Source organism: Lytechinus variegatus, chromosome 2 (genome assembly GCF_018143015.1).
Source record: "Lytechinus variegatus isolate NC3 chromosome 2, Lvar_3.0, whole genome shotgun sequence".
In the NCBI taxonomy this organism is placed as follows: domain Eukaryota; kingdom Metazoa; phylum Echinodermata; class Echinoidea; order Temnopleuroida; family Toxopneustidae; genus Lytechinus; species Lytechinus variegatus.
This window is the reverse complement of record NC_054741.1, coordinates 49,569,341-49,584,573: the sequence shown is the minus strand read 5'-3', so window position 1 is coordinate 49,584,573 and position 15,233 is coordinate 49,569,341. Positions and strand designations below refer to the sequence as shown.

At 36.2% G+C, this 15,233-nt stretch overlaps 2 protein-coding genes across 2 annotated transcripts in view; both read left to right on the top strand.

Annotated features, from left to right (window-relative positions):
- The window catches only part of LOC121408257 (protein arginine N-methyltransferase 7-like), a 33,750-nt gene extending 21,202 nt beyond the window's left edge, over window positions 1-12,548 (top strand). The window contains exons 9-13 of the mRNA XM_041599660.1: window positions 5,915-5,998; window positions 7,342-7,479; window positions 8,650-8,886; window positions 9,614-9,771; window positions 10,177-12,548. Of these exons, the coding sequence (XP_041455594.1) occupies window positions 5,915-5,998; window positions 7,342-7,479; window positions 8,650-8,886; window positions 9,614-9,771; window positions 10,177-10,444 (885 nt within the window). The 3' untranslated portion in view covers window positions 10,445-12,548. The remainder of the gene's footprint in view (window positions 1-5,914; window positions 5,999-7,341; window positions 7,480-8,649; window positions 8,887-9,613; window positions 9,772-10,176) is intronic.
- An 893-nt stretch (window positions 12,549-13,441) lies between these two features.
- On the top strand, window positions 13,442-14,844 carry LOC121409498. The gene has a single exon (XM_041601417.1). The coding sequence runs from the start codon at window positions 14,055-14,057 to the stop codon at window positions 14,613-14,615; it is 561 nt and encodes a 186-aa protein (XP_041457351.1). The 5' UTR covers window positions 13,442-14,054; the 3' UTR covers window positions 14,616-14,844.
- Window positions 14,845-15,233: the final 389 nt, after the last annotated feature.

The window sequence follows — 15,233 nt, the reverse complement described above, 5'->3', positions numbered from 1 at the left end:
AATCATTAATATAAATGATAAATAATAAAGGACCTAACAGACTGCCCTGTGGGACTCCGCAATTTATATTTTGCATATTGGATGTATAGCCATTTAATGTTACGTACTGACGTCTATTGGATAAGTAACTCCTGAACCACTCCAAGGCCTTCCCACGCACCCCATGGTGAGCGAGTTTATGTAATAATATATTGTGATTGATTGTGTCGAAGGCCTTGGAGAAGTCCAGGAAGATACCAACCATGTGTGAAGAGTTGTCGAGAGCATGTGCCACTTTGTCAATGAAATTTAATAAGGCATGTTCAGTATTATGTTTTTTTCTAAAACCAAACTGGTAATCGGAGAAAATATTGTGTGCTTTCAAAAAGTTAATAGTTCTATTGTAAACGACCTTTTCTAAAATTTTTGACATGGAGGATAGTAAGGAAATAGGTCTGTAATTATTGACATTAAGCTTATCATCTTTTTTGAAAAGAGGTATTATTTTACCTATTTTCATGTTGTCGGGGACTTGACCATTTTGCAATGAAAGGTTAAAAATATATACCAAAGGATTAACAATAGAGGAAATTACACCCTTCAAAATAAAGTTGTTGATATCATCATAGCCAGGACTTTTTTTGTTATTCAAACTAGACACAATATCGATAATTTCTTGTTCAACAACAGGTGTAAAGAATATAGAATTTGTATTAGGTATGCCCAGATAATCAGAAAAATGCTTGTTCGAAGGAGGGACTTCGTGAGCTAAGTTTACCCCTATAGAGGAAAAATAGTTGTTAAAAATATTGGCAATAATTTCAGAGTCTTCAACAATTTGATCATTATCCCTTATTTTAGTTATGCTTGTTTTGTTATTTGATAAATTCATGGCTTGTTTTAAAATCTTCCATGTACCTTGCATGTCGTTCTTATATAAATGTAATTGTTTCGTGAAGTATTTTTTCTTTGCTAGTCGTATTGTTTTAGTCAAAATATTTTTGTATCTAGAATACTTAATTTTGGCTCGCTCGGAACCTTTTGTCTTAAATTTATAGTACAAATTATTTTTTCTGTTAATTGAACGTAAAATTGATTTGGAAATCCATGGAAGTCTTGGTGTTTTTTTGTATGCCGTTTCTTTGTCTTTTACTTTTGGAATGTAAGTATCTAATTTATTACAAAATATGTCAAGGAAGTTCTCAAATGATGCATTAACATCATCTGAGTTGTAAACACGCGACCAGTCTGAAGATTCTAAAGAAGCGTCAAGTCGGGCTATGTTTTCATGAGTTGGTCTTCGCCTTGATGGCCGGTGTAGATTGTTCAGTGGGCGCCTAAGGGTGAAATGTGACATAATTGGAAAATGATCGGTTATATCGGATATGACTACAGAAGAGTCCGGCGAAGGCAGAACGTTACAAAAAATATTATCTATGAGTGTGGCGGAATGGTTTCGATATCAAAGGCAAGAATGAGGCAGTCAAGAATATATCAAGGAATTCATGGGATATGTTATTATTTTCATGTTTCAAAATATCAATATTAAAGTCTCCCATTATAAAGACGTCTTTGTTTACAAAAAGTGGATCTTTTAGCAAATCTGAAAGGTAGAGGAGAAAATCATTTGAATTAGAATTTGGAGGCCTATACATAATGCCTATGATTATATTTTTGGAAGTGGGAATATTTATTTCTATAAAAAGAGACTCTACAATTTCGTTTGATTTAATAAATTCTTTATGAGTTATGTAATCGTAATTTTGAGAAACGTAGAGGGCAACCCCTCCACCAGACCTATTTTGCCTGTTGTTAACGATAAAGTCATAGCCATCCAGGGCAAATGGAAGATTAGACTCGCTGGATAACCAAGTTTCCGAAAGTCCAATTATAGAAAAGGGAAGTTTGGAAGGATTATCTAATAACAATTGGAATTCCTCAAAATGCTTACTTATGCTTCTAATGTTAAAGTGTAAAAGAGAAAACGTATCTATGGAGAATTGTTTGGTAATTTCTTTAAACTGAGACTGGGTTATATATTCAGATGAAGGACTTAGAATTTCGTCTTCATCAGAGTGCAAATCAAAAGTATCGGTTTCTAAATTTAAGGTTCTTGCAACAAAACGGTTATATGCAGCGTCATTGTTAGAATTTGTATGACTAGTTGGCGAAGATTGGAGTAAATCAAAAAGGTCATCATTATTCAAAGAAAAAAATGGCTCATCTGCTAAATCAGACGTGAAAGATTGATGAGAATCTCATAATTGAATTTCGTCTTAGTGCTCAGAAAAATAAGAAAATGTCGAGTCCTGCTTAAAACATATGGAGTGGGCTTACAGAGAAACAGATACATGAATAAATGAACGGGAGGAACAAAACATTGACATGCAAAAGAAAAATGACAGTGACACAAGACAAAACGAAAAATCACATGAATGCACAAGTAACAATAACATCGAACTAAAGTCTTCGTAGGCTGAGCGAACGAACGAACAAATGAACTAAAGAAAAGGTGGAGCATCTTTACAAGTTCCTGGCGAGATGCCCTTGATAAAATAGTGATTGCAATACACTCAATGAGACTAATTATAAATGATACATAGAATGTATATATATATGTGTTGTGTGTGGTAGCTTTAAGTAAGTAACTAACATTGCTATTTCATTTTATTATCATTCTCTTAGTCTTTGGCCTCTGAATCATATAGCATAATGAAGTACATAAGGATTTGATGGCAGAACGAGCTCGCCAAAATGCAGGTTGTAAAATTCGGTGCGCTTATTTAAAGCGTGCCGAAAAGTATAAGTGACAATAATAGAAAAATGTTCGTTATAAGGTTGACTGTGTGATAGTAAACTATGTGTAATAGATAATAAATGAAACTGTACAGAGTATAGAGGCCAAAGAAAAAGACGAAACAGACCGGTGATACATGTATTGAATTTGATACATATAATATGTAAAGATTGAATGCAGAGACTGAATAACTATAAAGAAATATGTATACAGGTATGCACATACAAACACACCCTTGTATATACGATGAATACACATACATGTACATATAAACACGTGTTATGCCAAATGAACAGGGTTCCGTAGACTCGGCATCTAAGTGAAGGATCGCAAATGCAGGTACAGAGTGGGAGATAGTGACATGTGAAAAACGAAAGAAAATAATTAAAAGAGTGTTACAGGGAGGGAGAGAATACAAAGGAAGGAGAGAGAGAGGTTGGAACGAGAAAGGCCGCGCATTACCTCACTTTCATCATCGAGTCAGCAAAACCCCGTGCATTTGACAGCTCACAGTTTGCATCTTTGTATACCTGTAATTTAGAAGAATGAAAAGTAACATTTCCTGATGATTTAACATAGTTGATATAGGATGAGGACATGTTATGCATTGAATTGCTTGATTTGGCAATTACATTCGTTAGACAAAAAAGACAGTTACACCAAATATCTTTAGATTAGGATTGACGTAATTGTGAAAAAAAAAAAAACTTTTAAATTGAGATGAAGGGGCATGCAAAAAACATAACGTTCGAAAGCTTGAATAGACAATATTATAAAGAATGTGGAACTTAATTGCAGTTCAGCATGCTAGATAATTCGAACATGAAAGAGGAGGGCATGCAATGACTGAAATATTCAGAAGCTTGAAGGGGGAGAATAAAATGTACAATCGGCATACAACAGTTCAAACGTGAAATACAGAGAGCATGCAAGAAATGCAATACACAAAGGAGTACATTAAATGGCAGAAAACTTCAATTAAATAAATAAAATTACCTCCGGCATGCAAGGCAATTAAATCAGAATACCGGTAGCCAACAATTTACATATGAACTTTACAATAGAAAATTTCGAGTTTACTGAAAGATATAAATAGAGAGAGAAAACAAACACAAACAAGACAAGCATGCAACAAGATTCACATTCCGTACGCCTTACCTGGAATTTGGTATCCTGTTAATCCTTTCGCCAGATTTTAGGGCATCCCTTGTTAAAAATAGCTGGTGATTATCGTTATTAGAAAGGAACTGAACATAAGGAACATTTAATTTGGACAATGAGGAAGGAATTCGGGAAAGAGAACTGGTGGACCCCTAATAGTCTGTCATTTATTTGATATCAAAAGATATTCTAATTTAAAGGATTACCAAGAAACAAGGCAGGACTTAAATAAGAGCGTATCGGAATTGCAAATTAGCATGACTTGTGTGTGATAAATAAAAGTAGTAAGAGGTTATCGACCCATTGTTAATAAATGCATGTAATTAAAGTTTGACGACGAATGACATAGTCTAAACTAATCGAAGAATTGTCCATGTCAAAGCTTAAATTACAAGAATTTGCCTTAAGATAGCAAGGGAATAAAAGGAAGTAAGGTGGAGTCCAGAAATCAATAGGGCATACCTTACTATGGTCGATAGAATTTGGAAATGAAAGGAAAAGAAAGCAAACAAAACATGCTTTCCATCTTCAACAAAGGGCAATATAAAGGTGTGACTATAGGAAGTCATTTGACATTAAGTCACAGGTTACATGAACATATGAAAAGAAATTAATGAAAGGAGAGAGGCGGGAAAGAGGCGAGTACCTAGACCTCAGCTCTGGAATGCTATCCTCCTCTGATCGTATACATCTGGGGAAGCTCAGTCTATGGATTTTTCAAAATAGTTGGGGGGGGTGTTTTGATCACTGTAGGATACTTGATCCTAAAAGTATATCTTTATCATAAACGTGATATAATGGTAATTGAAGTAAAGGAGATGAATTTTGATACAAAAGGTATCGAGGATATACATTGTTTATTAATATTTATGTAATCATTCGGAATAGTTCGATTTGCTATAGTCATGACAGTACTGTTGTTTACTGCTACATGTACATGGTAAACAAATAAAAGTTTTGGCGATTGCAAATCGATAAAAGTTTGTGATGAGTGTAAGATATAGATTATGTTACTATATGGATATTAAAACTTTGAAATAAAGGTATACTACTGACTATTTTCAGAGGTTATTATGTTATGGTTTTAGCCTCGATATCTTTTGCATTTGCAATTGCTCAAACAAATACAGTTTGTAGAGTGCCAGCTTCTCACTCTATTTAAAACAAGAAAAAAAAAAAAAAAAAAAAAAAAAATCATATTGGTCTAGTTCATAAAAAGTTTATTGGTCTAGTTCATAAAAAGTGGACATAAGAGTAACCATGTATCACTGAACATCTTGTGCGAGTTAGAGTAGTATTCAAAGTCAGCACTGCTGCTATATTGAACCGCGTGATGCAGGTGAGACGGCCAGAGGCATTCCACTTGTAATGTTTCAAAATTGAAAGATTAGCATTTCTGAGTTTTACCGAGGAACTATCAGATGACATTTAATTAGAGATAAATGCCAGTTGTGGTAATGATTTGAAATTGTGTAATTGCCGATAAACTGGCCAAATGTGCATGGGGTGCGATCCAAATGTCTGGTATTTTTTTCCAAGCAATTATAATACTCTGTCCCACATATGCTTATCTGTGTCGGCAATCTTCAACGTGATTGTTTTTCAGTTTGGATGTCATGATTTCACAAAGTTCAGTAAAGGTAGCTGTACCAGATCTAGATTCAGGACGATAAACTTGCATTCAACATTATCGTTATTATTCATTCATTGTGTACCTGGAATATTGACCAGCATCACAGGCTGAAAGGGGTCAATTAACGCATTTGTATTTTTTGAAGTTTTCTATATTTGCACAAAGTTTGTATATCGCGAAACATTTAATCAAAATACAAGTTAAATAAGTAGATAATACTATTCCCTTGGTCGAGAGGAAGGAGAACATGGATGCATTTTTTTAGATAATTGGAGATGATAATGGATACAAAAGATTTTTGAAAAGATTCAATACATCTGTCCTTTCCTCCCGTTCCTTCTCAGATTATTACCAATGATAGTGTGTGTCTTAACATTAGCGATGGTTCCATGTTGCCTCTGTTAGCTGCAAGATTAGGAGCAAAGCAAGTGAGTGAAGGTTGTATTTTATTTGGACTATGGTAGAAGAATAGAATTACTTAATGTAGGAATTGTAGAGAAGAATAAAGGAACCTGCAGGAAACCATCAGAATTCTTCAGACAAATCAGGCCTAGCTTTTTGGAAGGTTCTTTACACAAACAGCCTTCTTAATGCCTGTTTATTTCAGTACAGTATAGTACAGTACAACTTTTTATACGCCTGTCATAGATGGGACGTATTATGGTATCACGCTTGGTGTCCGTCCATATGTCTGTCCGTCCATCCATTAACTTTGCCTTGTACATGCGACAACTTCAGTTTGACTTAACCTAGGCGCATATGATTTGGTGTGTATGATACTAGCATGGATCCCAGGAAGTCTATTGATTTTGAGGTCCAAAGGTCAAGGTCACAGTGACATGTTTTCATTTTACCCTTCAGTGAAGTCCTCGTAAATGTGATAACTTCAGTTTAACTTAAGCTAGGCTCAAATAATTTGGTGTTTGATACTAGCATGGATCCCAGGAAGCCTATCGATTTTGAAGCTGAAAGGTGAAGGTCAAGGTCACAGTAATGTGTTTTCATCTTACCCTTCCGAAGTCCCTTCTAACTCTAAAGACGATAACTTTAGTTTAACTTATTCTAGGCTCATATAATTTGGTATGTATGATACTAGCATGGATCCTGGGAATCCTATTGATTTTGAGGTCAAATTCACAGTGACATGTTTTTATCTTGCCTTTCTGAAGTCCTTTTGAATGCAATAACTTTAGTTTAAGTTATCCTAGGCTCACATGATTTGGTCTGTATGATACTAGCATGGATCCCATGAAGCCTATTGATTTTTAGGTCAGAAGGTCCAGTCGCCATCTTTCATTTTTCTTGCTCGACCAATAACTCCATTTTCCGTGGTACAGGTGGCCGTATTATGTGCTCGCCCTAGCGACACTCTTGTTGAAATTCCTAACCTAAAATATTCATTAATGGATTGTGAAGCACCTGTCATGAAACTGTAGCAGGTATGAGATTTTTTTTTGAGGACACAATTGGTGATTAAAGTTCGGTGTTGGCACCGATGGGGTGGGGTTGAAAGGAAGCATAGCTTACGTTGCCTCTGGCACCAACATCTATTTGGGTTTACAAAAACTGGCCCCATCACATAGTCGATAGCTTAACATCTTGTGAAATAAGTCCTAGGTCCAGTTTCTCTAAATAAATAAAGAAAGAGAAGTACAAAGAAAGAAAAATGGATAGATATTATATAATTGAATGCAATTCTCAAGTTTGAGTGGTGAGATATTTTTCCATTGTCTTTGAGTAATCTGAATAATTGATATTATTTTGTCTTGAGGTTTACGGTATTGAATCTTCATCTCTGTGTAGACGTGTCATGGAAAAGGTCATAGAGGTCAACAGCTTGAAGTCAAAGGTCAAACTATTAGACCAAAGAGCACAAGATCTTTCAGTAGCTGATCTGGATGGCAATAAGGTATGATTTGGTGGTTATTCTCCTTCTTATGATCATATTTCATATGCATGAAATTTGTATTACCATTGGTAGAAATGTGTGTAAATATGAAATAAATATGTCTTTTCAAGTACGGTATAAAGTGTTACTTCAGGGTTTTTATTAGTCCTGGGGGTGTTTTACAAAGAGTATGATTTAGAGGCATGATTTGTACTGACGCGCACATAATAATATAACATGCAATCTTATTGATTAACACGCAGAAGGGCATGTCCGATTCGCATGGTTTGACCAATTCGATCATACCTTTTATTGAGCATGCAACTGGAAATTTAAGTGCGACTCTAAGTCATACTTTAACTCTTAAACTGGGAGGGGGTCAATTTGACCCCCCCTTGACGAAATTTCATCACTACGCCAACGCGCAATTTTTTATTACCGCGCTGCTCACTGACTTTTTACTTTCAAGTCTTGCGCATCTTTTGAGACCAAATTTGCGACGCCTGGGTTTGCGGTTCTGAAATTACGCAACATTTTGTAAGTGCATGTCAGACCCCAAATTGCCCGAAAACGTGATTCCATCTACAAAGTCAATGCAAATTGTGTTTTTCAACCAAAAATCATAAATGTATGATTATTTTGACTGTTGTTGGTTGAAATGGAATTATTTTATATTATTTATGATCGCAACAGTGTTCCCGACAAATGTTTTTGGAAAAAACAATAATAAACAAAGGTTTGAAAACACAAAGAAATACATAAGAATTTAAAAAGCAATAAGAAATTAATTATATTTTTGCTATTTATTAGATATTTGTTAAAAATGTAATAATTGATACTCCCACCGAAAATTAACATTCTAATAGCTATATAAACTGAGTTAAAAGCAAAAACATACACAAAAACCAAATTTAGGGCAAATTTCATACACTTACTTGCATAATTAATCAATTAAAAATCTAACTTATTTTTTGAAAATTTTACTGTACAGTCTGGTATTTTACATTTTATATATGTATGTCTCAACCTGTAGGCTTAATGGACTATGTAGTACCACTTTTCTAAGTAGATGCCTTTCCGACTCATAAATGGAATAAGATGTGATACCCTTCGGAATACTGTAACCCTAACCACTATCATTTGGAAATGCATGCTTCATTTACTTGATTGTTATTTCTCCCCATCTTCCAGGTCGATGTACTCTTGGCTGAGCCTTTCTTCCTTACAAGTCTTTTACCCTGGCATAATCTCTACCTATGGTATGCTTGGTCTGCTCTGCGTCCTCTCCTCGCACCCAATGTCAAAATGCTGCCCTCTAGAGGTAAACTCATGGGCATTGCCATTCAGTTTGATGACCTTTGGAAGTTTCATGCCCCAGTGAGGACTCTAGAGGACTTTGATGTCAGAATCTTTGATGATATAGTACAGGTAAGTTATTGATTTGCATAGGCAGATTCAAGGGTGGAGGTCAACACTCAATTATTACATCATATGTTCATATAGGCCTTACATTTGAGGTACACTATTCCTTCAGATTATAGGCACACGCATGGATATAATGACTAAATTTAAATCATTTGGGTCCATTCTTCTTTTTTCTTTGATATAACAAGCACAGTTGGTCAGTAAATTATGGGTGTGTCAGATCTTGAAAATTCAAATTTTTAGGGGCTGCACTAATAAAGATCCGACTTATCACAGATATCAAGGTTCCCAGCCCATCAGGGAAATCAGGGAAAAATCATTGTACTATCTTCTAGTTAGGGAAAATCAGGGAATTTGATTAAGACATACCTTAAATCAGGGAAAAATCAGAATTTTCATCGGCCCAATAGTCGAAAACAGCATCCATTGAATGACTGGTTATGGTGGTACTAATGAGGTTTATATTACTGTTTTTGTACTGGAAATACGTATAATTCACTGCAACAACTTAGAAAAGATGCAAAACTGGGAATCTGTATCATCAGGGAATTTTTAAACTTCATCAGGGAAAAATCAGGGAAGTTTGTTTTCTTGAAAAGCTGGGAACCCAGAGGTATTCAGCACTGATTTTCCAGTGTCGACCAACGAAAGAGCTGTCGTACCGGTAGTTGAAATTAGATAAAATAAGTAAAATTGCTATCTGTATTTCTTCTGTAATCTGTATCCCTAGAAGTCATCCGAGTGCACTGATGCACCTACGGAACCTCATCATCTCTGGGAGTATCCTGGTCGACGGTTGACCCAACAGTTTGAACTCATGACCTTTGACTTCTCCAAACCAATTCCTGAAGGGAAGTCGGTAAGGAATGGAGTCGTTGATTTCTGCAGGTAAGTGAAATCTGTAGCGAAAAGTTTTGACATTGGAAAGAAGTGAGAAATATGACCAAGTTGGTGATCGGATGTCGTAATGCTATTGCTATGTCCAACGACAAATACACATAATACAGTCCAAAGAGGAAATAGTTAAAAAAAACAAATGATTCACTGCATCAACTCTTTACCTATTTTGTTATAATAAATTTGGATCACAAACTAAACATTAGACATCTGCATTTGGAAATGAATTCCATTGTATGGAATATGCCTTTTCATTATCCCGAAAGATATGTCTTTTATTTGAAGACATAAAGGAAATTAGTGAGAAAGATATCTTAAAGTGATTGATTCTCAGTTGCTGTATTTTGATAATTTTGCAGCTTGAAATTCTGATGTTTTCTTTCTGATTTTCCTTAGGGATGGAACCTGTCATGGCATTGCATTGTGGATGGAGTACGACTTGGATGACACAACAACTATCTCCACTGGACTACAAGATAAAATCAAAGGGTCTGGTGAGAATAGTAGTAGACTAGTCTGGGACATGCATAGCAAGCAAGGTGTCCATTTCATCAAGGCTAACCCGGAAGTGAAAGAAGACGAGAGTTTGAACTTTGAGGTCACATTCAATACTTTGAGTGGAAATCTTCATTTCAACTTTGAAATGGATCAAAGAGAGAGATGATGGTCGAGTTTTTCCCTGCTGTTGGATTCCCACATGCTTGCCTAACAAAGACACATACTGACATGATCTTCATGGAAGGAGTCCTGCAGAAACGATGTTTTTGAAACCAAGAAAATACAAGAGATGAATTCTATGGTAACCCTCACAGATCAGGACCTGTAACACAAAGCTTTAATAGCAATCATAGACATTTTTTTCCGATTAATTGAATTGACTACAAAGTACAATCAATCGTGAAATTCAAGCAAACTATTAATTGCTAATCTCTGTGTACTGTACACTGATCATATCAATTTTTTTAGTCTATGAAACTTTTACAATTTTTTTCAGTTTCGTAGTTTATTTATATGGCTCATCATTATTTATACTCTACTGAGTGAGTCAGAAAACTAAATTTCAAAGTTATAGAAATAAATGTGTCATGAACACGTAATTATTACATGTGTCCTGAGTATCTTCTACTAAACAAGATGATACCATCTTTATGTGGCATATGTTTATGCCTTTATAATCAGGAGGTATTCTTTGCTCTGATGGGCAATTTGATTTGTGTCAAAGTATGGCATGACTGAAATGAATGAATGGCCGAGGTTCCAGAGTCTCTCTAAATTAAACTCTAAATATTGTTCATTGCCATTTTCCTCTACAAATGGTTGGAAAAACTTGAATTGGCAAATATTTAAATCAAGCAAAATGCACGCTTAAGCCTATTTCTAAACCTGCTTATGAGATTGGAGTTTTTCTTGAGCAAAGTACTCGGCTGGCAAGCAGTGGAAATGCATAAGTTGCATTGTTGTGCTTAGAAGCTTAGATTAGTCTACGATTTGTCCATCTCAGTTTTTGCTTCGTATGGGGCTTTAAAAAGAAATATCAAGTTCATTAGGACCTATTGTATCGAAATTATGCATTTACATTTGTTAATATAAATAATATGATGAATAGATTCCTGAGGTGAGGCTGTGTTCAAAATATTGTAAAAAGCAGTACATTTGGAGAAATGGCCCAAACAAGACCAAAAAGATCATACTAGAATAATTAAAAACATTCAAATTTCATTATATTTGATTCTTCCAGATCATGATAGTTTATAAACAGCTTGGGTATTTTGTGCATGTGGCACCTTGATAGAAGAGTATATATAGCTTGATTCTCACAACTAATGCTCATTCTCCCGAAGACGAGAAGAACACACTTATCAAAACATCGAGTTTAGGTGGTCCTATTCAGGTCCAACACACGCCCATGGAAGAATACATGGTGTACCGTGAAACCGCTACACTGTTTTCTGTACGTGTTGAAAATATGCAAGATAATTTTTGTATTACATAGCAAATTATTCATTCATTGTGTGTTTTTCAGACAATAGCACATCCATCAAACTGAATAAAACTTTTCGTACAACCTATTTGTGTTGGTTTAGGGTGGCTTTGAAAAGTGATTCTAAAAAGAGGCATATGTACTGACATTTGAGCATTATACAGTAGGTGCTGAAGATTTTGTATGTTTAATGGATTGTTATTTTAGTCAGTCTTGCCCACATGCGATTTATGCACATTCTCCTCTCCCCGGGGAGTATAGCAGCCATGCATGGGTGTGAGGTACTCTTATTTCTGGCCAAATACAATATTTTTACATTCCACTCAGTTGTACAACATTGACTGAATTTTGTTGGAATGTAACTGAACTATGCAGAGACTCCAGGACCCTGTCTTTCACAGAGTTACGATTGATCCAATCAATCACGATTGATCCAATCAATCGTAATTATATGGAAATCCATCAGTTTCATACTTTTTTCTAAAGAAAATTTGCACAATGTCCTTTGTAAAAAGAGTAGCATAATGAATTTTAAAGGAAGCAATGAATGCATGAATATACATCATAATTAGAAAATATTTTGAACATGCACAATAGATGTTGACGTTGCTGGCCGTCCACAGTTGTGATCGATCAGATCAATCGCAACTCTTTGTAAGACGGGGCCCAAACATGCATAGGATTGGAAGACTTGAAAGTGACAATTTTGTTTTTCTGGAATGGGAGAGATGTTGGCGTGATGTTTCAAGCCATCATGGACTGTATTAAAACTTTCTGCTTGTAGCATTTTTCTAAAGAATGTCTTTATGCAGCATTTTTCCTCCTGACCAGTGTAGATTGTTTGGTGATGTGGCTACTGCACATGCTGATAATGACAGTATATGAGATGATGTCGGTAATGGAGAGGATGTTGATGATTGATGGTGATCATGGTGATGACGATGATGATACTGGTGATGTTTAAGATGATTATGATGGTGGTAATGATGATAACCTTCATCATGGTCTTGATTATGGTATTGGTAATGATAGTGGTGATTAATGCTATGCCGGGGGGGGGGGGGGGGGGGGGCAGGGGGATGCATCCCCCTTACCATTTGGAAGTGGGGGGGGACACAATATAAAATGTCCCCCCTACTATTTGTGGTCTTATATGATGGAAAAAAATGTAATTGAAATAATCTGTCTTTTTCCAAGTGTGCTCCCCCTTTGAAAGTGATAACTTTAATTTGGTCAAATTTTCTGGGGGAAAATGTGCCCCACACTTGGAAAATCCTAGATCCGCCCCTTGGTTCCCCCTACTTTTCGGGAGAGATTTCTGCCCATGTGTTTCTGATGGACAGATTTGATGACAATGATTCTGATGATAAATACATAGATGATGGTGGTGTTGATGACCGATGGTAACAATTCTCATCACTTGTGCTGATCTTAACTTTTCATGAGAGATCAAAACCAGATTTATGAATTTAAGAGCATGAAGTACCTCCTTGTCTTGTCTGCATAGCAGAAGCTAACCATGTAGATATATTTTTAATTTGAAAGAGTTGAAATGTCATAATTTTGAAAGAATAAGATATAATTATGAGACGTACAAATCTATAATTAATCAAGCATGCCAAGTCCAAACGCCCTGATTTTCAATAGTCATCAATGTACACCATCATTTTGTAAAGGATGATAAACGATACAATCTTAACAAAAGTTTCCTCAAATCATGTCCATTGTTTTCTTTAGATATGGTTTAATTGACCTTAGCTTCTTCCGCGGCAGTATGCGTGAGAAGAGATCTAAACATGAATCCAGTATCAGCTCAAAGTCTCCAAATTCAATAACGATCAAAGATGGCTGCCACGCGAGGGGGGGGGGAGAACTCTCCTTTATGATAATACAAAAGTTAACAAACATTGCGATTACCTCATATCATATTGTGTATAATCTTGATGGTGTATTCATAGTTTAAAGTCCATGCAGATCAAAGTCTAAGCTTCGCAAGTGATCTTTCTCAATGTTTTGCAGTCATATCAGGTTCAATCAATTGAGATATAGCATGCACGTGATGGTTTCCAGATTGAACTTAAACACTGAGCAGTATGACCTTAAATCGTGATACTAAAGTGCATATTTCCTTTTGTTTTAGCTCCGTAGAAGACGGATCAGCTCTTAAAAGCTTTGATTATAATGTGAACATACTGAAACAGATTGTACACCACGAAAAGTAGGCCTACGTTTCTGTGCGTTGGCTGTTTGACTTTCATTTACATTTGTGAAACTGGAACCAGAATCTTCCACGATGTTTCATGGTCAGCAATGGACAGTGGTGAGGTTTGCATCCACTGGTATAGCCTTCATGGCTGCCATCTTTTACCTTTACCTGAGAGATTCCCTCCCATTTTTATCAACCCAAAACGCCCCGACATCGGATGGCGAGCGTCTGACCTTTGCTTTCCGTTGCCTGGCATTTTCTATCCTGCCTCTCTTCAAGAGCATCAGAGCCGTGGCAAATAAACGATTCGAAAACATGGACACCCTTGGAGCGGATCCCACTGCACCAGTCGACCCCATCAAACATCGAGACTTCTTGACCCGCCAAAGGAATCTCCAGAATACCTTGGAGCAGACAGTCTTACACATTGGAACAGTTCTAGCCCTGGCATCGAGTCTCCCACTTAATCAGCTCTCGGTGATACCCGTCTTGGTTTTCTATTTCGTAATCGGTCGAATCGCCTACTACATCGGATATCTCTACTTTGAAAACCAACTTTACAGAGCATTCGGTTTTGCTGTTACGGATCTGCCATCTGTTCTTGGCCTCGGTTATGCCCTTTTGACCATAATTGTTCAAAATATTTAGTTTTATACGATCAGATGATCAAAGTGTAATCGTTAGTAGCTGTTGGGTCGATTACACTTTTATTTTCAACCAGTGTAAATGAAGACGAAGCAAGAAAAGGCGTGCAGTTATTGAAGACATTGGCGGCGGAAGATAAAAAACAATAGGAGGGGGGGGGTCCACCTGAAATTCTGGGATGGAGACAGGTAAAAGATTGGTCAAGCAGCAGCAAAAGAAAAGGAAAAAGTTATCAACATAACGTTGCCTTCATTTTAAGGGTGGGGGGGGGAGGTCCGTCCCCCGATCTCAAATTTAGGGGGGGGGGGACACGACCCCCGCTTCCGCCGCCTATGACTGAAGATGATATTAATTTGATGCAATTTGATGTAATTTGATACTCTGAAGATGAAGATAAAATGTAACTCTGCAAACTTGTGTACAAGATAAAAATCTTAAGAGCCAATCTTTAAACTAAAAAAAAAACACAATTTGACTGGAGTTAAGAAATGAACCCTTATAAAAGGCCGGTCAACTACACTCTACAGCTGTTGGTTAACCTTGACCAAAACAATCTGTAGTCATAACTTGACCTTTTAGTTACTAGCAGTAGGAAGAATGTAGTGAATGAACCCATAAAAT